General features: G+C 36.4%; 1 protein-coding gene across 2 annotated transcripts; it reads left to right on the top strand.

Moving 5' to 3' along the window:
* The first annotated feature begins 1,180 nt into the window (after window positions 1-1,180).
* Window positions 1,181-23,034, top strand: LOC103340251 (vacuolar protein sorting-associated protein, putative (DUF1162)). Of its 2 annotated transcripts, XM_089042254.1 has the most exons (36): window positions 1,185-1,637; window positions 1,745-1,841; window positions 1,982-4,212; window positions 4,798-4,912; window positions 5,420-6,277; window positions 6,465-6,750; window positions 6,832-7,304; window positions 7,476-7,602; window positions 7,685-7,809; window positions 8,631-9,295; window positions 9,410-9,527; window positions 9,665-9,781; window positions 10,695-10,789; window positions 12,455-12,606; window positions 13,547-13,602; window positions 13,708-13,921; window positions 14,665-15,084; window positions 15,166-15,443; window positions 15,636-15,721; window positions 15,796-15,882; window positions 15,986-16,247; window positions 16,404-16,814; window positions 16,917-17,013; window positions 17,428-17,747; window positions 18,390-18,506; window positions 18,649-18,816; window positions 19,023-19,145; window positions 19,261-19,350; window positions 19,476-19,582; window positions 19,662-19,810; window positions 20,596-20,678; window positions 20,762-20,857; window positions 20,953-21,075; window positions 21,740-21,823; window positions 22,140-22,283; window positions 22,481-23,034. In XM_089042254.1, exons 1-36 carry the CDS (start codon window positions 1,357-1,359, stop codon window positions 22,811-22,813), a joined length of 9,588 nt encoding a protein of 3,195 aa, XP_088898380.1. In that variant the 5' UTR covers window positions 1,185-1,356; the 3' UTR covers window positions 22,814-23,034. The 2 variants fall into 2 exon arrangements, with proteins under 2 accessions (XP_088898381.1, XP_088898380.1); XM_089042255.1 differs by lacking the exons at window positions 18,390-18,506; window positions 18,649-18,816; window positions 19,023-19,145; ... (7 more) ...; window positions 22,140-22,283; window positions 22,481-23,034 and having other exon boundaries at window positions 1,181-1,637; window positions 17,432-17,689.
* The last annotated feature ends 3,181 nt before the right edge of the window (window positions 23,035-26,215 follow it).

Below are 26,215 nucleotides of genomic sequence, written 5' to 3'. Positions count from 1 at the left end.
GCCACTTCTCCCTCTTCAGGTGAAGAAGCCGCAGTTCTACCAACTCAAAAGCCTCACAAAGTTTGAAGTAGATTAAAGCTCGCCAAAATTGGACTTCGGTATCGATTTACAAAGCGAGCAGTTGTTAATTTCAGATATATCCAAATTTGGATCAGAGTCTTCCACCTAAGCAGAAATGGAGTTCCAACTATCTTTTTGTTTCTCTAGTGTTGATATGTTTATTCATAGTTTTGTAAAAGGCAATTCTGCCTAAAACAATCCAATTTCTTATCAAGTATTTTGGCCAGAACAACCGTTTTTATATTGAGATAAATTATGAAAGTCTTCACCAGTCTGAGGCAAGAAAAGAACTTACTTTGAAGATGTTCCTCACCCAAATTCACAATCGTTTGTTTTAGAGATCAGTAACTTGGGGCGCAAGTTATCTATTCTAGAAGAAGTCTACTAGAATCTTCATTGCTAGCAGTGACACGCTCATACACCAAGGAAAGCTGACTTGTTGACCAGTCAATGATTTCCAAGGCAGTGGGGAACTTTGTCATTCCATCTCAAGAGTAAACACCAAACGGGTGAACAAATAGTGTCTATGATTAGTTATTGGAGGGATGTGTATACCTAATTAAGGAAGAAAATTGCTTATTGATTGAGATTTCCATATTGAACCTTACATTTATTATTATTAGAGCAAACACGAGCATCTATGTTGCGTAAGCATGTGCCATTGATTTTATTTTTTATTTTATTTTTAAAATTAAAAAAAGATAACATGGGTAGTTATGTTCCATAAAAGTATGACCTATTATATGATTTTTTTTAATATGAAAAAATATAAATTTACTATATTATACTCATTTAATTAATAATTTCAATTCTTAATGTTTGAATTAACCAAATGCATTTTTTGGTATTTTAAATGTTTCACTATTCTCTGTCTTTTCCCCCATATATATAGATATACTTAGATGAGTATTCAAAGTAATTACAAAAAATTTCACCAAAAAATTAATTATTATAATATAAAAATAAAAGAATAATAAGATTTTATCACAATGGACAAAAAAAAAAATATATTATTTTTTCTTAATTATAATAAATTTTCTTTTTTATCAAGGCAAGTTTGATTTACTAGCCGGTTCCGAGTAAGCCCAAGCCCAACTGACTATAAAGAAGAAGCTGTCCGATTCAGTTCAATTTCCCGCCGATACACTCGCACCTCTCATCGACAATCTTCACTTCACCTTGTCAGGCCAAATATTTTCCGTTTGTTTCTCGAGAAAATTCCGAATTCTCTAATGGCGAAACTACGATTACCCTAAAGCACTCATCTCCTGGAGTCAGATAACAACATAATCACAGATGTTCCTGAACAACGTAACCCGACGGAAGCTAGCCTCTCTGCTACGGCCATGGCTTCGAGAAGAGCCCGACCTCGAACTCAAATTAGGGCTTCTCAATTCCCATGCGGTCGCCAAGAACCTCCGCTTCGATACTTCGGTTCTCAACCAGCTCTTCGACGAATCGTTCCAGTTTTCCTTCAAAGAGGTCACTGTCGAACACTTAACCGTTCGGTTCTCGAACTGGTTCGTCCCTGCCTTTTCAATCGAATTTCAAGGCGTCACTGTGACACTATCATCTGGGTAAGTCACTGTTCCTGCTTGCCGCCTGTGTTCAATTTTTATTTTTCTTCTTTGCATTGTTTGGTTTTTGCGAGCTTGATTTTTCCTTTTTTTTTTCATATTGAAAGGGAATTGATGGAAGAGAGAAATGTAGAACGTAGGCCGAAACCGAGGGATAAATTTGCAGAAGATATGAAGAAGAAGCTTTCTGAGATTGATCCTGAGGTAGGCATTGTTGTTGTTAGTGTTTTTAATCTCAAATTTTCGCTCTTATCACATGTAGATAGGTGAAAACTTGTTTGCTTACTTGACTGATGAACCGTTAATCTCCAATACAACCCCTAAGGCTTTTCACTGGAATTCAGGGTAGTGCTTTGCGTGGTGTTCTCGAAAAGCTCTTGGCCACTTCTCCTTCAACAAATAACTTTAGGACAACCCTTAGCAATCTGATACTTAAACACTGCCAGCTTCGAATGCATGACATCAATGTGCAAGTGCAGGTTCCCATCTTAAATGATTCACTTGTTTGTTTGTTGAATTTAAAAGATATTAATGCAGATCCTCAGTATCTTGATCATGGGTGTCTTCTTCGAGGCCTATTTAGTGCACTCTTTCTACCTTTGAAAGAGATCTCTTTTACTCTAGTGGGCAGTGGTTTTGAGGTTGGGTTTAAGAGGGCAGATCAGCTCAAACACGTCTTGTTATTGTCTGATTTGTGCACTTGCATTAAATTGAATGACCTTCAGCTTGTGGACATAAGTCTTGGAATTCCAGAATTACGTTTTTCATTTTCTCCGGATGATATTTTCTTCTATTCAGCATTTGGTAAAGCATCATCACAAGAATCTCATTGTTCAAGAAATGCTGTGCAACTATGGAAACTAGCTGCAAGCAAAATTGACAATGTGACTTCAGGCCCTAGATGGTCGTTGCAAAAATTAGTTGTTGTTGTTTGTTTATGGCTACGTTATGTTAATGCTTATGAGCATTTACTGTTACTAATTGGATATTCTGATGACCACTCATTGAAGAGATCAGCTACTAGAATTTCACAGGACAAGATGTTTTTCAGTTCTGTTAAAAACCAAATGAAGGTGATTTCTGATATTGAGAAAGAGTTGCCTGCTGAAGCTATTGCACAGGCGTGGAGAATAGCGCGTCATAGAGCAGCATCAAATGTTCAATGTGCCAAAGATGGTTTAAGAAAATCATTTGTGACATTTCACTTCAACTTCCTTCTCAAGATCCTTTTCATACTAGCCTCTACCTGGAGAGTTTTGTGCAAGATAATTCACTTTATCATACGCTTGTTAACTTTTAGGAAAGTATTGGCCAAAGAGCCAAAAAAAGCGAATTTGAAGACTGTTTCTGGAGGTCCATATACAGAGTTTTGCTTCATTTTGATCCTTGGAAATGTTCTAATCACTATTTCTCATATAAATGAAATTCAACTTGCAGTAAATGAGAAATTAGAATCCCATATTGGGACCTCTTGCTCGGATTTCCTTTCATTTCGTCTTTCAGTTGATTCACTGTTGTTAAAATATGTAGAAAACACGTGTGAACAGTCTGTACTTATATCCTGTGGGCAGTTAAAGGTTAGATCCTCGTCTCTTTTGGAAGCTACTGTTAAGGAAAGCAGCTCAAAATCATATTTTAGTTCTATGGAAGCACATTGGAAGGAGAGTAATGATGATTTGAAGAATATTTTGTGGGCTGAGCCAGCACAAAATTTTCCCCTTTCAGAAACTTACAAAACTGGTTATGCCGATCATGTGGAAGGTGCTTGTCTCTCACTTCTGAAAAATTATCTTGGAGACATGTGGTTGAACTGGAACACAGCTTGCAAGGAATTTGAAAAAAGTGAGATCCAGTACTTTGAAAATCCATTCCTTCTGTGTGAAATTAAAAACTTCTTGACATATCCAGACCTCAAAAATTCAGATTCTGGGTTTTTGAAATTCTTTTTGACTCTAGGAAAGTTGAACATAGTTTTGGGATGTTCGTCGATACTATCAATATCTCTGCTCCTTAAGCAAATACAGCATGCTCTATTCTGGACAGAGGACAATAGTCAATCAGGGGTTCTGTCACATTCTCCAAGAGCTAGTGAGGATAACAAATACAAGTGCTATGCGAGTAAATTAGAAATGACATTGCTTAAGATACTTCCAGAGAAACATATTCAACTAGGGATATTTGCAGCTGGTCCTCACATTCATATTTCATTGGGAAAGAATTTTGATGTTGGAAACAAAGACATAAACCATGAAGTTGGTCAGGAGGAATTTCACCTTGCATTTGATTTTTGCAACATTGAAGCTGCAGTTTGGCCAACTTCCCAATTTGATATGGAATCATTTGTGGCGCCCTCAGGACCTGATGATATAGAACCAGAGTGCCTCAGGTTGGAGCAGCCTCTAATAGTCGATATGTTTAAATCAGATAGTGGGAAGTATCAATGTCAGGAGTGGATTTCTCTTGGTTCTTACTTACGAGTTGGTGGTTTAGAGGCTTACCTGGTTGACTCAGCAGGAAAAAGACAAAGCCAAATTTTAGGTTTGAAGCCAATCACTGTGCGTTTGTTATCCTTCAGGTAGGATTTTATTGCTTCGTTTCTCGTTATATTTGTTCTCCTGGAGCTTTGATAGCTTTATCTCACACACTCTTTTATCCAATTTTTTCAGAGAGGTTTTTGATGGTTGCTCTATTGAACTTTACAGCTTATTTTCCATTAATATTTTATATTCTCTAAATCCTTCACACAGAGAAGGTGAATTCCTATGGTTTTTATTTATTTATGAATTTTCTTAGGCTAAATCTTTTGTTCACCGGTGGTAATCTAAGGTTTTCACATTCTTTATTAGTATATCAATTTCATTAAATTATGAAGTGCATTGAGGATTTTATTTATACGAACGTTGTCTTGTTTTTTCTTCTTCCTCTTTTAATATTTTCTTAATGTTTCGAATTCTTCTAAAGGTGAAAATGCTTTTTACTCTTTTTCTTTACTTTCCTTTCCTTGTATGTGAGACTTTTGAAGATCATAAGAAATGTGGTGAAACAGAGAACCTTCTTCCTGTATTTCCCCCACCCATCACATCCAGAAGAGAATACAATTGCATAGCCTGCTGACTAAATTATCTGTCTTGTCATGATAGTGAATTATTTTGTTGTGCAGGGAGTATGTTCATTCATTTAGCACAAGTGTTATTGCTTTCTCAGCAGCTTTGTGTGGGACAGCTGAAGGATTCACTATTTTATCTTATGCAGATGAGTTTTATGTTTTCTTTCAGGTGATTGTGCTTGTTTGCTGCTTACTAATAAATTTGTGTTTTTAGTCTTGATATTAATGTTTGTGAATATTTGTTTAGAACTGATTATTATACAGTTTTCCTAGTTTTTTTTTTTACTGAATGTACCCATTTTAGACTTCGTTTGTCTTTAAAAGTAAAATAAAATTATAGACGGGTCACCTTTACTTAATTAGGAGACTATTTTGATGTTGGGTATGTTGAGGTATCTTTCTTGTGTTCAAGTTCGATTTCGTTAGTAACATTATTTTTATTGCTTTCAGGTTCCTTTTGTACCTTAGTCCTGTTAAAGTAGTATTCTTGTTGTCACTGTTGTTTCGTTGCACCTCGTCAACTGCTGCCTTCTTGCTGTTGTTTATATTTGTGATGATGATTACTGTTATTCCGAAGGACCCATAATTTGGGAGCTGGATGAGTTTTTGAATTATTGGGTCAATACTTGTCTGTGATATATGTTGATTTCATTCATACCATTTTTCTTTCTGACAGGTGCTTGAAAATTTATCTTCTGCGATATCATATTCATTTAGCAGTTTTGGGTCTATTAGTTACTTGCCTTTTAAGTTTGCGAAGCAAGAATTTGCAATTTCTGAACCTGAGAATGCGGAGACAACTGCACATGGAGCTCCCTTGAATTATAGCAATTCCCTATTTTCAATTAATGGGACCTTCAAAATCAAGTCAGTGGCTATAATTCTTCACAAGTCCAGGATCAGTGGTAATGTGGACAGTTCTGTAGGAAACTCTGATGTTTCAAGTAGCAAAAAGTTAGCTGAGTATGACTTGCCTGACTGTGGAATTTCAATTTCAATTCACCAAACAACTGCTGATTTATCTTGGAAGGAAGGAAAAGTGAAAGTTCTTTCTAATTTATCAGAAATCCAGTCTGTAATTTTTAGATATAAGAATCAGAAGGGAAAAAGTACTGATCATAGTGATCTGCTATTGCAATCTTGTGATTGCTTATATGAACTATCGCTTTCTAGTTCTGTATTCAATTTTTCACTGCCCCTCTCTCAGAATTACCTATCTTCAGATAATGTTAGCAATGCACCTGGTACCTCTACTTCTGTTGGTAAAACAGTGCACGTGGAAAATCTTCCATTCACCACTAATTCTGAAAGTTCAAATGGTCAGGACTGTAGATTTCTTCAGGATATAGAATTTGCTTCAAATGTACCACCACCGGGCTCAGGTCATTGGTTACTGATAAATGTTGTGTTGGGTAATATTTATATGGGAAGGTACTCAGCAAAGAATGTTATGAATGGGGCACATCAGCTAAATACGTTTTTGTCATCACTTTCTGTTGGTGGTGAATTTCAAACAATCTGTTGTGGAATTCAGGTGATATTTTTGTTTTTGTTTTTGTGTGAATTAGAGAGGGATCAATGGTCTTCTTTATACTTCTTGGGTTTAAATACATTTTACTCGTTTAACTTTGGATTAAGTTTCAGTTGAGTCCCTGTATTTCTAAGTTAAGCAATCAGTTCTTCTAATTTTTCCAGTAATGGAAATCTGGTAATTTTTCCAGGGTGGTTTTCTTTTCCTTGAAATAACAGCTTTGGCTACCTTCGTCAACTGTTTTGCTTCGTATCTTCATTGTTTCGCAAATCTTTTATCTGGTTTACAATCATCTGATGAACACATCGAAGAAGCTGAAATATCTGTGGATACAACCAGACCAAATGATCATTCTGTTCAGGAGTATATGCAAGAGACTCACTGTACATCTCAACAGGCCCAAATCACACAGATGGAAGCTTTCATCTTAAATATTTCTCATTTTTCTTGTGTTCTTATGATTGAAGACGAACATGGTATATGCATCTGTTCTCCACTGTATGTTACAGATGCTGAGTTACTATATATGTATGTAAACAGTTAGTTTATGTTTGCAGGTGGTATGCAGGAACTTGTGCTTGAGGTTGATCTCCATTTGAACTTTCATGTGACAAACATGAGAAGAAAACTCGTATTTCATCTGTCTCGCATGTCAATCCTTTCTCAGGCCTTTCAAGAAATTGTGGAAAATGAAATCCAAATTCCTCATTTTTCTTCTGTCACATCAAATGTTTTTCCGTCTGATGTTGTATCTGGAGGTTCTGCTGAATTTTCTCATCATGGGGATAGGATTCATCCTGTTAATGATGCAAGCTGTTCAAGAGATCCTGGACCACAGGAAGAGTTTTCTGTACATAATTCTCTGCCTGAGGCGTTCCGTCCAATTCATCAGAATTATATCCTGAAGCATGCAGGTGCCGTCATATCAGTTGAGAAGCCTTTAAATGATTCTTTGTGCTTAAACGAGGTTTGGGTTGGAAGTGGATCTATATCATGTTTTGATATTACAATATCTCTGTCTGAAATACAGGTGAGCAAGTCTATATTTCTCTGGTTCTTTCTAAATTTGATATATTATTTTAGAAAATTGGTTCATCCTGCTATTGCGTTGTCTAGTATTAAAACATGTGATTACCTTGTTTGTGCCTTACAATTGCTAAGTCATGTGTCACTCGGTCTACTCTGCTTTTTTTTACATCAGATGCTCTTGTCTATGATTTCATCTTTCTCTGGAGTATTCAAAGAGGAGATGATCAGTGAACCGGATAGAAGGCACCAGTCAAGTAATGAGGAATTCAAAAACAGTTTGGAGACGATGATTCCTAACGGTAATCAGCTTTCCAAGATGCAAAGCATCTCTTGCTTGCAGATCTGAGAGGACTTGATTAACAGATATTTTACTCTGTATAGGTGCAATAGTTGCAATTCAGGATGTCCATCAACACATGTACTTCACCGTTGAGGGCGAGGAGAATAAGTTCAATTTAGTGGGTGTAGTTCATTATTCTCTTGTTGGAGAAAGGGCTCTTTTCAGGGTATGGTATTTTTGACACTTCACATTTCTTTGGCTAGATCACGATGAATACTAATTTTCAAAAAACTAAAAAAGAAAGAAAGTGTACTTAAATATGTACTTCTAAGTAGCTCTCTGCATAATGACATGGGTTTGCAGCTAGTTTGTTACTAAAATATTATATTCCAAGCATGTTGTTCAAAATACTGATACCAAAATCACAAATTTCTGGTCGTTCTCTTAGTTTTGTATTTTGAGAGGGAAACCTGATAATTTATGTGCATTCACTATCTGGACGGGATGCTCGGCTATGTGGCTTTTGCCCTATTTTTTGGGTCTTTTTTTGTTTTTGTTTTTCTGTAAATATAGGTCCTAAGTTTGAGTTATTTTATTAAGGATACTGTAATGTATCCTTATAGAGGTCGAGGTAGCCATTGTGCTAGGCCGGAACAAACAAGTCATATGAATGTGAATTATAGGAAATATATAAGCACTGATAAAGCTGGTGAATGGTAAGGATATAAAAGAAGAAAAAAATTAAGGGCAGAAGGTGGGAAGATAGATACAATTTGTAAAGTTGAATGACTGACAAATGCAGCGTAGAAACAAGAGGTGATAGATTAAGTAGCATGACATCAAGTAATCAATGAAGCCTTACCCAAAAAAGGAAAAAAACTGAAAAAGAGTTATTACAAATGAAGATTTTAACTAAGCAATTATGACATTATGCAATTGACTACTCAGCTTTGATACAACTTTGTGGTTCTATTTATTGATTTCTCTTCTTTATCTTTATGGTTTTGCTCCATGATATGTGCCATCTATACTGAAATTCATGTGTAGGTCAAGTATCACAACCAAGGGAGATGGAAGTCATCAGTTTCGTGGTTCTCCTTGATATCATTGTATGCTAAGAATGATTTAGGGGAGCCATTGCGCTTGAACTACCGTCCAGGATCTGGTTTTGTTGACTTATCTAGCGCTAATGATAATGGGTGGGCACTTTGGAAAGCAATTTCTTGTGAGCCTGAGAATTCTGAGGGTGACATTGACTGGGAGCCCAACATTCAATTGGTTCAAAGGACCTTTTACCTTTTGAACAAGAAGAGTGACTCTGCTGTTGCTTTTGTAGATGGAATTCCAGAGTTTGTTAGGAAGCCTGGAAATCCATTCAAGTTGAAAGTGTTCCATAATGCTTCTGTAGCTCGTGACATAAAGATGGATAGTTACCCTGGGGAGGCATCTGGAACTAGTCTGCAACATGATGCACTCAGAGATGACAGGAACACTTCTGTGAGAAGTGGAAAACTCCCTTGCATTGATGTTACTTTTGACAAAATTTCTTTGACCATTTTCCATGAACTTGTACATACAGAAGACATGTTTCCTCTCCTTTGTGGTTGTATTGACCAAACCAAACTTACTGTCCAAATTCTCCCTTCTAAAACTAGGGTTATAAGCATGTCAACTGCAGTGCTACATTACTTTGATGCACAAAAAAACTTATGGTGAGTATTTATGCTGAATAAAGTTGTACAGATTCTATTATTTTGTAATGGGTTGCTTTTACTCTGTATTTGGTTAGCTTACAGTACATTTCCTGTATTGTCTTTGAAATGTAGGAGAGAACTTCTCCACCCAGTTGAAGTATGCCTTTTCTATCGTTCTAGCTTCCAACTTCAGGGATCACAAGCTGTTTCGCATGGAGTACCTGTTCATATCCACTGCAGAACTAAAGAGGTTAAGATTCTGGTTTCTTGAATGATTTTGTCATTAAGGACCCATACAATGAAACAAAGAAAACAGAGGCGAAGTAAGCACCCTTTTGCCTACGTATATCCAGATTTTAACCAAGTGTTCATATGGAATATTTGCAGTTGAATATATCCCTTTCCGAGCTTTCACTGGACATACTTCTCTATGTGATTGGGAAATTAAATTTAGCTGGTCCTTATTCGGTGAGAAGCAATAAGATTTGGGCCAATTGCTGCAAGGTTTGCCACTGTGCTTGTAACTTTTGCTTATATGTCAATATGCAATAACTATGAATTTCATATGCATCCATGTTCCGGCCTGCATGTATCTTGTGGAGAATAGTTTTCGTTTCTATGCCAATCACCTGCCTTATGAGAGTGAGATCCTAGTTTATCAACATGTTACAGTTGACAATATGTTTGTGTTGTCTAATCTTTTGCCTAAATTTCATGAACTGACATCTGCTCACATACGGTTGTACTGAGTGAGTGTAAAAAATTTCTGGGAGGCTGTGAATTATTGGGTAACTTATTGTTATGGTTAGCAGCCCATGAGTTCCAATGGAGTCCAATTGATAAATCTTCTGATGAATTGCTAATAGCCAGATGCTTTGGTTAATAAACCATCAACCTCATTGTTCATGAATTTATATACAAATTCCATTTGGATTACTAGTGATAGGCAGTAGTGTGGGTCGGGAATTTGGATATTGATATGGAATTTGTCCTACTGCATGTAGAGAATTTAAGATGTCTGATCAAATATGTCTGAGAGCTTAGCATTTACATTTAATTTCCTGGAATCACAGACTTCATACGTTCATGTTACCATTAGGGGATACCTTTAGAACATTATTAATGGAATAGGTGTTGCTATTGGTGCTACATATAACTGGTCCTTCGTTTGTGGTGGCTTTGGTTTGAACTTTTATTGGATCTTTTGTAAGTAGCTCTTATTTATAAATTATTGTTGACTTCACAAACAATATCTTGTCATTGAAGTGGAGTTTTCTGTTCGTCATTTCTCTGCTTTGCTGCCCTCCCTCTCTTTACTTTGCTCCCCTCCCTCTTTAGTTTTTAGTTGTTGTTGTAGTTTCTTGCAACAAATCCAATCCTGATTGTGGCTTTTATTACAATTTTTCTACACTGGCAGGTGGTGAACCAGTCAGGATCAGACCTTCTCTGTCACTTCTTTGACAAGCAAAGTGTAACAGTTTCTAGAATGCAGTCTGCATCCGTTATTTTAAGGTAGCTCATCGTAATATGAATTATACTAATCCACATTTTCAAGGCAGAATCAGATGACATATCATAACAAAATTTTCCATTTTTCTAATGATAGTGTACCATGTTTTGAGCTCTATATTAATGAGAAAGTTCTGAATCTCCAGTAAACTAGATGCAGAATGTATCAAACATTTCTCATTTCGGAAGTTGTTATGATGAGTTTACATGGGGTGTGGCACTTATGTTGTAAATTTAATATTGCTTTAGCATTCTTAAGGCATGCGACACTGGTCATGTGAATCCTTTTGCATGGGTGAAGTTTGGCTTTTGGTATGCTAGACATCGATGTTAATTTTGCCTTATCATTGAAGTCTTGAATGGAGGCAAATCAAATAATTAGGTTCCATATTTAAAAAAATAGTGGGTCCGACGCACTTTAGAGCGTGGTGGTGGCTGCTTTTGACGTAGCGCATTCAGTTTCACTTTTTCCCGAATAGTGTATGCTTTTCAATGTAGCGTATGCGTTGTTACATATCTTACACTTTTTCCATGATGCTTACGCTATGTGGGCTAAGCAGATTTTTCCCTTACCCACCCAATGCATCACTGCAACAGTTCTCTTTCGAACCGAGAAACCCATAAAACCCAAGTTTCCCAAATCTAAAGAACCCATCAGTTAATGGCAAAATCTTGAGGGAGATCTGGTGAGATCAGTCAGAATCACCGGTTGACAATGAATAGACTATTAAGAGAGAATGAGTATACTGTTCTCAGAGAGAGAGAGAGAGAGAGAGAGAGAGAGAGAGAGAGAGAGAGAAAGGGGGAGGTAGAGAGAGAGGCAGAGAGAGAACCGTACCCGCACGAATGATAGCAGAGCGACTAGCTCTGGTGTGAGGGCTTGAAGATGGCAATTTCTAAAATGTTTGATATGTATTTTTGAAAGAAAAGAAGAAGGGCTGGATGACAAGCAGGAGCGATTGTCTTTCAATTGGTTTTTCTATGTATTTATTTCTTGTACAAATTTTAAGTCTCAAAAAGCTTCTACCTCAACGCTTTGAGGCTTACGCCTCGCCTTGTTGGACATACAACGCCTTGCTCTATGCTTTCATGTTTTAGAACACTGATTAGGTTATTGTATGAAGTTGATTACGTTTTAATTAAATTTTGAACTGTTTTGTGTGCTTATTTTCGGAATTGCTTGTGACTTCAATGGTGAAGTAATGGGATTGCTCAGGACACAGGCTGACATATGTTATCGCTTCTAATTTTCTTGATATCTTGCACCACGAAATAAGACGTTAGGAACACATAGTTAAGTCAATTAATCAAAAAGTTTATTAATTGTTGGAAAGTCTTAAATTTAGCTTATAGGGTCTTTTTACGCAAACTTTGGTCTGCATTCATGTCAATGTATTTTAAATATATGTGATAAATTGAGTGATCCTAATTATTTTTTTGAGATAGTCTAATTCTCCCTTGTGCTTATTTGTCAAAGCATTTTAAAGACATTCCTTTTAGTCTAATTCTTCTGGGGTGCTATTATGTGTTATTGGTTGACTTTGTTGAACTAGATTTGATGGACTTCTCATCCATCCACCTTACTTGGATTTTCTTCTATTTTATTAATCAAGTTGGGATTGTATCAAAAAAGAAAATGATTGATCTTATTTATTACTTAACTGTAAGGTGCTCGGATTTGGCAAATCAACCTCCAGAGATTGCTTCAGTTGTTTCAATCCAACTTGCAGTTCCTAGATCTTTTGTGACTAAATCAATTGATGTCTCTCTCATAGAAGCTCAAGTAGTTGCTTGGAAAACGCAAATAACGTCACTTCAAGGTATGCTCTATTCTCTCCTATGGATACAGCCTGAAATTTTTATGTTGTCTTAGTAAAAGGAATCAAATTATATTTTTGTGCAAATGGTTATAAAGTTCGATCTTTAAGTCAAATAAATTGTAAAGGTGGAGAATAAACTCTTGAACTTAATGGACATAGTGGATGGAAATTCTGCAAGGTTGTTGGTGAAGTGAAATATGCTTCTAGAGTATTTGGAAATGTATAATTTATGAATTTTAAAACAAACTATATGAATGACCGTCATACATTAATTGAAATAAAGTAGCTTTGATTATTATTACGAGCATATGGATACGGCCTGAACTTTTATGTTTCTTAGTAAAATGGAATTGAATTCTCTTTCTCCTTTCATTTGTCCAAGTTGGTTATAAAGTTGGTTCTTGAAGTCAAATAAATTCTAAAGGTGGAGAATAAATTCTTAAACTTGATGGACATAGTGGACGGAAATTCTACAAGGTTTTTGGTGAAATGAAATACGCTTCTAAAGTTTTCTGAAATGTAGAAAATATGAATGGGTTGGTCATACTTACGTACAAGTGCGTTTGTATGCATTAATTTTATGGATAAAGCCAATTCATCAAAGAAGTACTCTAATATCAAACTTACTGGATAGAGTTAGGCTAAGATTGGTCGAAGGCATTAGCTTTATGTGATTATGATGAACTTACTTGCATTCTTAATCCAATTGGCTTAGTTTCAAAATTTGCACCAACTAACTAATTTTTAAATGTTAGTTTTCTATTTTTTTTTTCTTTTTGGAAATTCAAATTTTATTAAAAGAAATGAGAAACAATTCAACTTTGAACTGAATAACAAATGAGTTTCCTAGTTGGTGATAATTTCAGAATTCCATTTTAAGTTTCCTGTCTTTGGATTTACATTTTCCTTGTTTTTTCTTCTTCTTTTCCTTCTTGAACAGATTCAAAAACTTTCCCTGGCCCATTTGTTGTTGTTGATGTTTCAAGAAAATCTGAGGTATTTTCATCGATTGTTCTGCTTTTCCTTGAGTTCATAATAGAGATGCTCACACTATTTTGATTATATTTTCTTTTTTGCTTATTAGTTTCTGTTTATTTGTAGGATGGTTTGTCAATTGTTATTTCTCCTCTGATAAGAATACATAATGAAACTGGATTCCCTATGGAGCTACGATTTCGACGAGCTCAGCAGAAGGAAGATGAGTTTGCTTCAGTGATGCTAAATGCAGGTGATACAATTGATGACTCCATGGCCATGTTTGATGCTCTAAATCTTTCTGGTGGAAGAAAGAAGGCACTGATGTCTTTAGGTCTTGGTATGTGTTCTCAATGTCAGTTATTTTAATTAAATCAGAATCTCATTTTCTTTCTACTTGAGTCCATGTGTTATATATTTCTTAGCTAGCATGCCTCCATAATCATCATTATCATGAGCATCTTCAAAAGTTTGGTATTAAATGCATAATCTCAATCAGTTAGTCTTAACTGTATAACTCTTTTGTCTTACATCACTTTTGAATCATAAATAATTAGTTAATGGAGGCAAACTTTTTTATTGTGTCTGTGTTGGTTTTCCTCTCATCTATGGGCAGTAGTAGAATGCTTTCTACGAATATTATGCTGCATATATCCTTTAACACCTCTCACTTAATTCAAGTGAAGAATAAAGTGACAGCCCTCATAATCAGATTGCAACCTTACCTGGAAAGTTAGGCTCCTGTGAGGCCAATCACAGTGTTATTCTGTTATTTCTGCTCTAGCTGCAGAAATGCGGACTCTTTTTCTTTTTTTGGTCAGAATAGAAATATGGTATCTGGTCAGATTTAACTGGTTCTTTTCGAGCGTTAAGCTTGATGCCAATAGATTTTTTCTAGCTATTAAAAGTATATATAGACATGTTAACCTACTAAGGGCATAATATATTTTGTTGCCATTGCTCTTTTCCTCTGATCTATAGTCCAACAGCTAGGACATGCAATGTTTCCTCCACATTCTTTTTTTCATTATCTTGTTTGATGCTTACTATTGCCCTGAAAACTTCATGGTGACTGATATGCAGGTAACTTCTTGTTGTCTTTTAGACCTGAAATTCCAGATGGCTTAATGACTTCCAAGAATTCACTTTCAGTGGAATGGTCAGATGATCTTAAAGGTGGAAAGGCAGTTCGTCTCTCTGGAATTTTTGATAGATTAAGCTACAGAGTGCGGAATGCTTTGTTTACAGAGTCGGTGAAATGTTCCTTCAGCACTGCACAGTGTACCCTTAAATCTGAAGGGGCCAGTATTTCTGACATGCATTTTCTGGTTCAAAGTATTGGGAGAAATGTTCCTGTTGTACAACCTAATCGGTCTACAGATGTCCTCGAAAATAACAAATCACCAGTTGCATTTCAAGAGCAAAAGGATATTTATCTTCTTCCTACAGTACGCGTATCCAATTTGTTGCACACGGAGGTACATGTATTTTTAAGTGAATCAGGTAAGCAAAGGGAGTCTTCTGGGATTATCATTAGTTATTTTACTGTACAGCTTCTGAGTTACATTATTTGGCCCAGTGCAGATCGATGTTATACTGTTGGGTCTGACAACGACAGGAATCAATCAACCATATCATGTGGTTCAATGGTTGAATTTTATGCCAATCCTTCCATAATTTACTTTACTGTTACTTTGACTGCTTATAATTCAAGCTGCAGACCAGTGAACAGCAGTGACTGGATCAAAAAGTTACAGAAGCAGAAAAGTGATGTCCCTTGTTTGGACATTGATCTGGATTTTGGTGGGGGAAAGTATTTTGCTTCCTTAAGATTGTCTCGAGGGAACAGGGGAACATTAGAGGTTGTTATGCAATGGCTGTCAGTTTCTACTACATTCGTGATGCATATCTAGTAAACAGGGCATTACACACATTTTGGATTTGTTCATTTAAAGTTCTGCATGCTGTATGAGTTCTGCACACGTGTGCTAATCATATGGCTAATTTGTTTGGTTCATATCTTGTTGGATTTAATCTCTATATCCCATTTGCAGGCTGCTATCTTTACATCATATTCCCTGAGAAATGACACAGAGTTTACCCTTTATTTCTATGTGCCTAATAAGAGGCCTCTTTCTAGGTAGTCCCTTCGTCCCTCTATATTGATGAGCACTTCTCTATCTTGCCTACTTGATAGCCATAAATTATGCGTAGGGATGAAGCAGAGAACTATGGTTCGGGCATTCCTCCAGAGTTTGGATCATATTTGCCTCCAAAGACAACCAGATCATGGTTCTTAAAGTAAGATAAATAATTGTTAACGTATTTTTTTAATTGCATGATTTTTACAGGTATCCCTTTATGTCATTGCCTTATGGACATCTTATGTGCCCTCTGTTTTCAGACCCAACAAAGTGTGTCTCAAATTGCTAGAAGATAATGCATCTGAGACACTGATCGACTTGGATGCTTTATCAGGCCTTGCGGAGATAAGCTTGGAAGTCGAGGAAGGATCTGGAGTCAAATATATTACAAAGCTTGGGGTTTCCACGGGACCGCCTTTGAGTAGAGTGGTTATACCATCACAAGTAGTAACTATGGTCCCAAGACATGTTGTAGTTAATGAGTCAGAACAACGTATCATAGTTCGTCAATGTTATTTACAGGTTTGCTCTCAATGTTATTTCCTGGAGGGTCCTTTTCTTTTCTTTTCTTTTCTCTTAACACATGTCCTTTTTATTTGTTTGTTTGTTTATTTAATGCTTTTTATGTTATTTTGGCATTGTATTTTGACTTTATTATCTCGTTTTTAATTGTGAAAGGATGACTCAGTGGGCATGATCCCCATAAACAGTAAGCAGAGGGCAACTCTACAGCTGCAGGATGGCATGAACAAGAAGAGAGATTTCAGTTTATTTGAGCACATTATGAAAAAGCACAGAAAAGTTAATGATGATTCACTAATATATCTTCAGTTTCAATTGAATGAGTCTAAATTAAGTTGGTCAGGGCCTGTATGCATTGCATCACTAGGAAGATTTTTCCTCAAATTCAAAAAGCCTCATATGGACCAAGTGACAGCACTAGAAAGCAGTGTAACAGAATTCGCTGCTGTTCATGTTGTGGAAGAAGGTTCTACTCTTGTTTTACGCTTCCATAAACCTCCAAATGTCAGTCTACCATATCGGATTGAGAATTGCTTGCATGATGTATCTATAACTTACTACCAGAAGGTTGTTCTGTTACATTTTCTCAACTACTAATTTATTAGATACAAGTTGTAACCATTATGTGTGTGTTAATTTTCCTTTTCATTATTTACTTGAATTTTCCAGGATTCATTGGAGCCAGAGATTCTTGGATCTGAAAGTGGTACTGATTATGTTTGGGATGATTTGACTCTTCCGCATAAGTTGGTTGTCAGAATCAATGGTAGCCGTTAATCTCTTTTTGTGTTGTATAAGTAATTTGAAGTAATTCATTAGATTGCAAATGATAATTTTTGTTTCGTACTTCATGTCATAATCAACATGGAGATGAAGCTTGCAAATGACTTATTTAACACTTCTTAATTCTATTAAAAACTTGTGTTCTCATGCATTTCAAGATCTCTCGTGTTTTTTTTTTCTTTCTAGAAAAGAAAAGCTTCCTTATGCATTTTGTGCTGAATTATGGGACGGAAGTGAGCTTTTTTAATATTTCCATACCAACGTGCAATGTGGACAAAATGTTTAAAGGATCCCTGTAGCATGGGTACCCATAATTTATGAATCACATTAGTTCATTATTTTCAACGTTATTGATATTGAATGTGTAGCTTAGTGAACTACTTAATTTTTCTTGTAGATAGTCTTCTACTACGTGAAATTAACTTGGATAAGGTACGGGCATGGAAGCCTTTCTACAAACTGCGGCAACAGAGTGGGTTGGCATCTCATTTACCATTGGGAAAAAGATCAGTAGACCAGAGGATTGATTTTGGTGAGTTAAATGCCATGGAGATGGTGAAGGTGGGGTACGAAGTATATGCAGACGGTCCAACCCGGGTTTTGAGATTTTGTGAGATTTCCAGGAGCCACAAGGGAGATAAAATGTTTCATTCATGTGAGAAGATTCAACTAAGAGTTCCACAATTCACAATCCACCTACTTGAACATGAAAAGAAGGCAAGTAAAAGAGTCATATTGAACGCTTAGGTCACCGTATTACCTACTATCCTACTTCCTTTTATTGATATTATGCAACCTCCTGCCTGGATCCTTTTATTTTAATCACATTTGTATTATGTTTGCAGTTTTCTTTGTCAAAGGATAAGTTAAAGAAATAATAATAATTAAACCGCTCTTGGTTACTTGTTGCTCAGTTCCTGGTGGTTGTTCTTGATCCAGTCAACCGGTGAATTTTAATATTTATATTTTAGTTGGAACTTAGACTTTTATTGCTGAATTTCCTTCAGTTCATGGTTCTTGTACCCAGTACTGATTGAAATTTTTGAACTTCACATACACATGGAGGAAAAAATAAAGGAATGGCTTCATATTGAGTTTTTCTACGTGCATGTGTGGAGGCTAGGATGCAGTGTCTTAGAAAATACTTCAATTGCGAGCTTTTAGTATGAATGACAATATGAAAATATTATCTCCATTTTACTAGACAGTGTTCAGGTTTCACTTTATTATTCTTGAGCATATGCAACGAGGGTCTTGCCTTTTGAGTTTTACATGGAGACCATATCTATTTATAGTGTCAGTGTCATCTTTCTTAACCATGTTCAACTGAGTGACATATCTGACAATTTGATTCTGAAGGATGGAGATGATATGGAGCCATCAGCTTACACACCAATCTTAGCTGCTAGAATTGGGAATATTAACTTTGATTCTCTCTTTACTCATGAGCAAAAATTTAGCCAGATCTGTGTACAGGTATTATTCTATATGCTTGTTGACTTACTGAGGGTCTGTCATCTTCTTTTCTTTTCTTGTTTTCAAGGGCTTTAATACAACGCTTGTTTAGACATTTTTCTTTAAATAAGCTTGCTGTGGTGCCTTCTTGAAATCAATGCAGTCAGTGAATTTGGAGCCCAAGTGGGTGGGGGCTCCGTTTGCAGCAATGCTTCGTAGACATGAATCCGACTACAATGACTCAAATGACTGTGTACTCAAAATTGTTGTTGTCTTCCTTTCAACCAGCTCCAATGTTGTACAAGTTAAATACTCATCTATTGCTCTGCAGGTAAAATCAGTCACCTTACACCTAATCGTTTATGTTAAACTCTTCTTTTTTCTTAAGCCTTTGTATATGTGTTTTTTTTTCCTTTCCTTTTGTTCTGTTTGCTTCTATAGATGTCAGCTGGTGTCCTTTAGATTTGATAGTAGTATGTCTGCTACTGTTTTGGCTGTAGCAGCTCTGAATTTGTGACTTGGTCTTGTATTCCACAGCCAATGGATTTAAATCTTGATGAGGAGACATTAATGAAAATCGTCCCATTTTGGAGAACATCTCTTAGTAACTCCAAGAGTCAGCAATACTATTTTGATCATTTTGAGATTCACCCGATAAAGGTTAGATGCTTTTCATTTTATTCCTTTATAGATTGTCTTAATTATGCTTATAAAAAGGTCATCCTTATCTATAGTATACTATGGCAACTGACCTGTGTTTGTATGTCCTGTGTAGATTTTTGCGAACTTTCTTCCTGGGGACTCGTATTCAAGTTACAGTTCAGCTGAGGAGACTCTAAGGTCCTTACTGCACAGTGTAGTAAAGGTGTCACAAGATGCTTATGGAACTTTTCTTTTCTTACACTTAAAATGTTTAAATCACTTTGTCTTTCTTGGATTTCACGAGTGTTTCTCCATCTATTTATTTCCCCTATTCTTGTATTTCTTTAGGTCCCTGCGATTAAAAATAAGGTTGTAGAGCTCAACGGCGTTATGGTCACTCATGCTCTGATAACGATGCGTGAATTACTTATCAAATGTGCACAACATTATTCATGGTAAACCTGTCATATTCAGTCTTGTTTTGTGATTTATGTAGGATGCTTGTTCATTTCTGAGCACTAAATTGATTATTAGGTATGCCATGAGGGCTATCTATATTGCAAAAGGAAGTCCATTGCTTCCACCAGATTTTGTGTCAATCTTTGATGACTTGGCTTCATCCTCTCTTGATGTCTTCTTTGATCCTTCCCGTGGGTTAAAAAATCTTCCAGGTTTGACTTTAGGTATGCCTTTCACACTTTTAGTTCTTTGATTATTCTTTTTCTGTTGTTCCTCTTTTCCTTCTATTCTCCCCTGTGGCTCCTGTTTGTTTCTTACTTTAGTTGCCCAGTGATTGGGTTTTTGTTGGTTGGTTGTGGTATTTCTTTGACATTTAAAAAATATAAATTCTGTTTTATTTTTTTATTTTGATTTCATTTCTGGGATTGGGGTCTAACAGATGAGTGCATGGAAAGACAAATTTGTTAAAGTTTCTTTTCAGGGATTTGTTTGAAAGTGAGGATCAAAGATCAAAATGCCTTTGACATGTCATGAGGAATTAAGACGTGCATCCAAATTACATTCATATAATATTCTGGATTTCTTGAGCTGTAACGGAATTTGTGAAATCCTTTGAATTGAGTAGAAATGTATGCCAAAGATACAGGTCAGAGAGTTCACCTTAACAGGTGATTGACAACATGAGAATCAGAATTAAGCCTAACATATTAAAGATTTTAGTATCACCTTCGAGCTATGTATTTTTGCATTTTGTGGATCGTTATTAGAATAAAATGCATGTTGGCTATTGTTGCATTTGCAGGTCTGGTAGATGTATCAAGTTGATTGCTTTTGCATGTCTTTTCCTATCTGAGTGAACTTGTAATTCCACATCCATATAAGCACTTAGGTCTTTTGAATAACTATGTCCGGTCCTGACTCTGCTGTGTCATTTGTCCCCTCTGTTTTATATCTGACTTGAAATATGTTTTTTTTTTTTTTTTTTTCCTGCTTTGGCATTATGGATCAGGTACCTTCAAGTTAATCAGTAAATGTATTGATGGTAACGGGTTCTCAGGGACAAAACGCTATTTTGGTGATCTAGGAAAATCTGTAAGTTTTATATTCTTTCAGTTACCGATACGTTTGCAAACTCCTGGACGTACCCAACTATCAATTTTATGGTGGCTTTACAGTTGAGAACAGCGGGGTCAAATGTACTCTTTGCTGCGATCACTGAAATATCAGACTCTGTTTTGAAGGGTGCAGAAGCAAGTGGTTTTAACGGAGTGGTAGGATTAATCTTAACATTACCAGCTGCACACTTAGTTTGGTTACATCTGAATAAGAAATGACACATTTTGGCTGTAATGGTATTTTTTTCAAGGTGACTGGATTTCACCAAGGAATATTGAAATTGGCTATGGAGCCATCATTACTGGGGACCGCTTTGATGGAAGGTGGCCCAGATAGAAAGATTAAGCTTGACCGGAGTCCTGCGGCTGATGAGGTAATACCTTTTTCAAATTCCTCTGGTAAGAATTCTAACATTATATTGGGGGCATTTACATGGGAAGCTTTCAGGCTGTAAAGTTTCTATGTTTTAGGGCACAGCTGTTATGACATAAGCTTACTAGTTGATACCAGAATGGCAATGCCAGCAGGCTTAAATACCTGGTTTTGATAATTGTGCCAACATTTTGAACCCGTACACGAATCCGCCAGTGAGAACTAATATGAAAATGAGGTTAAGACACGAGTTGAAATTCAAATGGAGATGAGTAGGACAAGTTCAGTTGATTACGAGTTATAGAATTACTTTCTATGAAAAGTTTATATTGAATCTCAAGTTTGATCAGACTCAATTTGGTGAAGCAATGAGTACTAAATTCTAATGGTAATGGTAATGATAGCTATGCCTGAACGTAAATTGTAATAAAATTACAACCTTGCCATATTCCTTCCCTTGCCTTTCTTTCCGCCTCTTAACAGTGTAGTTCTGAACCTAGTAACTTACTGAAATTGCATTCTGGTTTAGGTTGTGAATATCGATAGGTAAATACTGTAAAGATTATTAGAAGAAATACCAAAAACCAATAAAGAGCAACTCTTTTTAGAATGAAATGTTGTCCTTTGAAGATTAATCACCAATCGGTTTTTTTGGACTACTGCAGTTATATATTGAAGGTTACCTGCAAGCCATGTTGGACACAGTGTTTAGACAAGAATATTTGAGAGTCAGGGTCATCGACAATCAGGTAATCTTAAAATAAATCCGAAAGTTTTTCAGGCATACTTGGATATGAATTTAAACCCCATTCATGCATGTTTTTATCTTGGTCTTAGGACTTATCACTCTGTCTAGTGGCTAGAGTGTTGAAGTTTGGCACACATTTTACGTTAGGGTCACATGAAATCTTTGTTTGGTAATGATGGGCGAGTCCGTGTGCAGTGAAGTTTATTTGAATTCTAGCAACAGAAAACATTTCTACTTGCAAATCTTTTAGTTGAAATTTGTTTCATTGCCAGAAAGTATTCTACTTGAGATTCTAATGTATGTGTGTGTATGCTTAGGTTTACCTCAAAAACCTACCCCCGAACAGTTCTCTTATAGAAGAGATTATGGACCGTGTGAAGGGATTTCTTGTGAGCAAGGCATTGCTAAAAGGAGATCCTTCAATTACATCTCGCCCCTTGAGTCATCTTCGAGGTGAAAGTGTAAGTGTTCCCCCTTTCCCCCTCAACCCTTGTTGCTCATTTCTGTTCTGCATGATTTTTTCCTTAGCTGCGAATAGATATATACTATTGTGATTACTATCATGCAAAATTCACTTTACCTACTGCATTTCACCACTTACATTACATGAGTTCACCCCATCAACCATTAGAAGTAACTAAGAAACTTTTTACAACAGGAGTGGAGACTCGGACCAACTGTGCTGACATTATGTGAGCACCTGTTCGTGAGCTTCGCCATTCGATTGCTGAGGAAGCAAGCGAATAAGTTCATCGCCAGCATCAAATGGAATTCGGAGGGTGACAATGCAAAGGCAGTTGTGCCTGCAAACCCTGCTGAGGCAGCACCCAGGGTTAAGTTCGCTTGGAAATGGGGCATTGGGAAGTTTGTTTTATCAGGCATTGTAGCATATATAGATGGTAGGTTATGTCGTTGTATTCCTAATCCGGTAGCCCGTCGCATTGTCAGTGGCTTTTTGTTGACTTTCCTCGATAACAAGAACAACGAATGAAACTCCTTTTCCGTTTGCATTTTTTATTTCTTCCTCCTTTTAAATTGTCTATATGTTGTAATTTTAGCAGTACATTATAGTATTTTATTTTATTTTTTAATCTTTTGGGGTGGGGCGATTCAAACTTAAGAGAAATGTAACTAGACGAATGCTAAATGGTACAGCAATATTGTACTATTTTAGCAGTTTCCGTTTCGGTCAAATGGAAGTTCATATCTGAAGTCACCCTCGTAAACGCATAAGAGACGCCCCCAGTTTTATAACCAAACCAACTGAAGTTGCCCATCGTTTCCTAACTTGGTTGTTTATCAACTTGCAAATATTTGTTGTGGATTTGGATGAAACAAGAAATGGAAAAGATACTCCAGCAGTTGACTTGAAGGACCCATCTTCACAAATTGTAAATCTCGGCGCTCATTCAATATTTAACTAATAATGTATCCTTAAATTTACAGTTTCAGAAGCTCAAATAGTTTTTTTGGTTTTTTTATTTATGAAATTTTGAGAATTCCACTATTTGGAACACCATAAATAATAAATCTTAACTTTAAAATGTTAAAAACCAGATACAAAGTAATTATATCCTAAATTTCCAAATAAATCCACAACCATTTTTTTAGCAATTTAATTTGATTTATTTGGCATGACATTTTACAAGATTTGATCTATTACATTGTTGTTGAATCAAATATGAAATCGTTTCACCGACATCGTTGCTTTTGGAGCTTTCAATACATAATTTTTATTTTTTTGGATCACAATTTTTGTTGCTAAAAAACAAATTTACAAAGACCAAGGATAAGGCTGTGGGGGCCAACCCAGTGATAGCAAAGGTTGGTAGATTCCTTGATCATGTCAGTTGTCACACCTCAGGTGGCTGACAAAATCAAACCGCTATTGCATTGGGCTCCATTTGGACAAATAACTCTCTGATTTAATTTTACAATAAGACGCAGCAAAAAATAAAACAGAAAATAAACAAAAATCATCTTCTGACCCAAAAAAAAAAAATCCACCTATACCTCTCTCTGGCTATTGGGAGCAGAAGATCAACTATTGTACCCTACTTCTTGAAAAAAAAACACAAAAAAAAAAAAAAAAACAAAGCAATCAAATTTCACCGTTGAGTCGGCTAATCACAATTGTCCATGGTTTGCATTGGATCAGAAAAACTACAGGCCATGGAGAACCTTGAAACAAAAATGAAATAAATAAAACCACCAAACCACCGATACCAATCTCCTATAAAATCAAGCCCCATACGCAATAAGGCACTCACATTGCCTCACCCTCCTATATTATATAATCCCAACCCTGCATCTTTCACAAACGTACTATTATTTCCTCCCAGAAAAAGAAAAATGGCTTTCATCATTTCCAAAGCTCCACCACAACAAAAGCAACCATCTTTCTCAGAAGCTGAGAAGAAAGATGGGCATGAAGAACTCTCAGAAGCACAGAGTTGTTCCATCACCAGGCATGTCTACCTGAAATCATCTGCTGCTGCTGCCATGGACAGAGATGTTGTTCTTCGACGCATTCGTCACCACAAGAACTTGAGCAAGGTCAAAAGTGCTTTTCAAGCTCTGATGGGCAGCTCACAGGAAGCTTCTTCTATGGCCTCAGTGGACCAGACATGGCTGCCCCAGGAGGACATTTTCTCTTCCCCTTAAGTCTTTAGTTTATTGATCTTGTAGTTTTACTTTTTATGTAGATGGAAAGCTATTATGTCTAAAGCAGGCTTTGGCCAAAGCCACAATTAACTGCTTGTTAAATACCAGTACGGCTTCAACTCATTATGTATCTACTTATGTCATGCCTTCAACCCATCTGAAGATTATAAGCTTTCTCGCTCATCAAAATTGAAACGTGTAGGTTGATCAGTGAGCTGATATCAGTGGAATCTGCAAGCCCCTTGATATGATCTTGAGCAAGAAACAGATCACTGACTCGAAAGGGACCTGAAGGGTAATTTAATTACTTTTGGTGATCTGAATCAGAATTTGTATAGATAGACACTAATTAAAGCAGCTGAGTTTTCACTTTGGAGAGGGACCTCTTCTATAAGGACAGAGAGTTAGGAGCTTATTTGAGGGTTCAATCTCAACATCAAACCATTTAAAATGTTTAAGTTCATTCGTTTCCTTAGATTGTTGATGGTAGGATTGAATTCCTCAAATAAACTAGTCACTCTAAACTCCTTATTATAGCCAGAGGTCACACCCGTGCTTTTTAGCCTTTTCTTTTTCTTAGTGGATTTTGAGTCAGTTTTCCTACGGGCCCATTGTCTACTTCGTTCTTTTCCTTCACGACTTCAATGTGATCTAACTAATTCCATATATCTATTACCTGCTAGTAAATGGATGTCAAGCCTATCAAAGTATCAAGAAGCATAAGAAGAAGAAAAAACCAATAATTTGATATCTTAATAAATTAAAGCACATCGAAAAATTGGAGAAAATAAAAATAGCCCTTCCTCCTTCCCCTTTTATATGAGTTCTGTGACTGGTGACAAACACAATAAAGCACAACAAACAGAGTTCTTGGGTTCCTGTAATTTGGTTTTTTATTTTTTTTTATTTTTTAAATTCTCTTAAAATTGAGCAACGCAGCTCAACTTAGAATTTGCAGAAGAACTAAGGTCAGCTCAATTCAATGAATTCAATTTCCAACATTTTTAGTGAGTTCATACAAGTGATCTCCCAAGAAATCCTAGCTGCTCTCTCCCTCTGTGAGTCCTAAAGGAAAACTCCATAGAGGGGGAGGAGGAAGAAGCGTCACTACCACTCCTCCCCCTCCTCTCTTCTTGTCTTTTCCTTTAGTTAGTGAATAAGTTCACTGGAGCGTTTTGAAAAAAAGGCCCCTTGTGGTGGTTTCTTTTGAACCATAGTTAGATTGAAGTTCCCCATCACTTCTTTCAGTCTATGTTCTCAATCAAATCATGTTCCCAAAACCCGCTCTCTGACGTCACTTATGTTCTCTAAATTTGATTATACATCGTTTTTTACGGAGGTTGCTGCAAATCACCTAATTGTTCTTTGACAAAGTTGTTGTTTTCGTTTATTTGTTCGCTCTTATGTGCAAGTAAATCGTTAGAAATCATATTTTCCCCATATCTGTTACGGATGCAGTGGTGGGTGTGCCCGCGACGACACTTTATCATGTGGTGGTGGTAGGGTTCGTCTAGGCTCATGGGTTGTTTTAGGGTTTTGGTTATGTTGGGTTTGTGGGCTTTGTTTGGACTTATGGTTAATTGTGGTGATGTGGACTAGTAGTTTCAGTGCGGCTTTTGCCCGCGTTAGTTGTGTTTTTAGCATATTAATTTTTTGCCCTTTTGGAATTGGTATTTTAGATGTCTTATTAATGTCGTTGAAGTTTATCTAATGAAGTTTTTATTTGATA

Source organism: Prunus mume, linkage group LG8, assembly GCF_029339155.1.
Source record: "Prunus mume cultivar Tortuosa linkage group LG8, ASM2933915v1, whole genome shotgun sequence".
Classification (NCBI taxonomy): Eukaryota; Viridiplantae; Streptophyta; class Magnoliopsida; order Rosales; family Rosaceae; genus Prunus; species Prunus mume.
The sequence above is the reverse complement of the archived record's forward strand: the minus strand, read 5'-3'. Positions and strand labels throughout refer to the sequence as shown.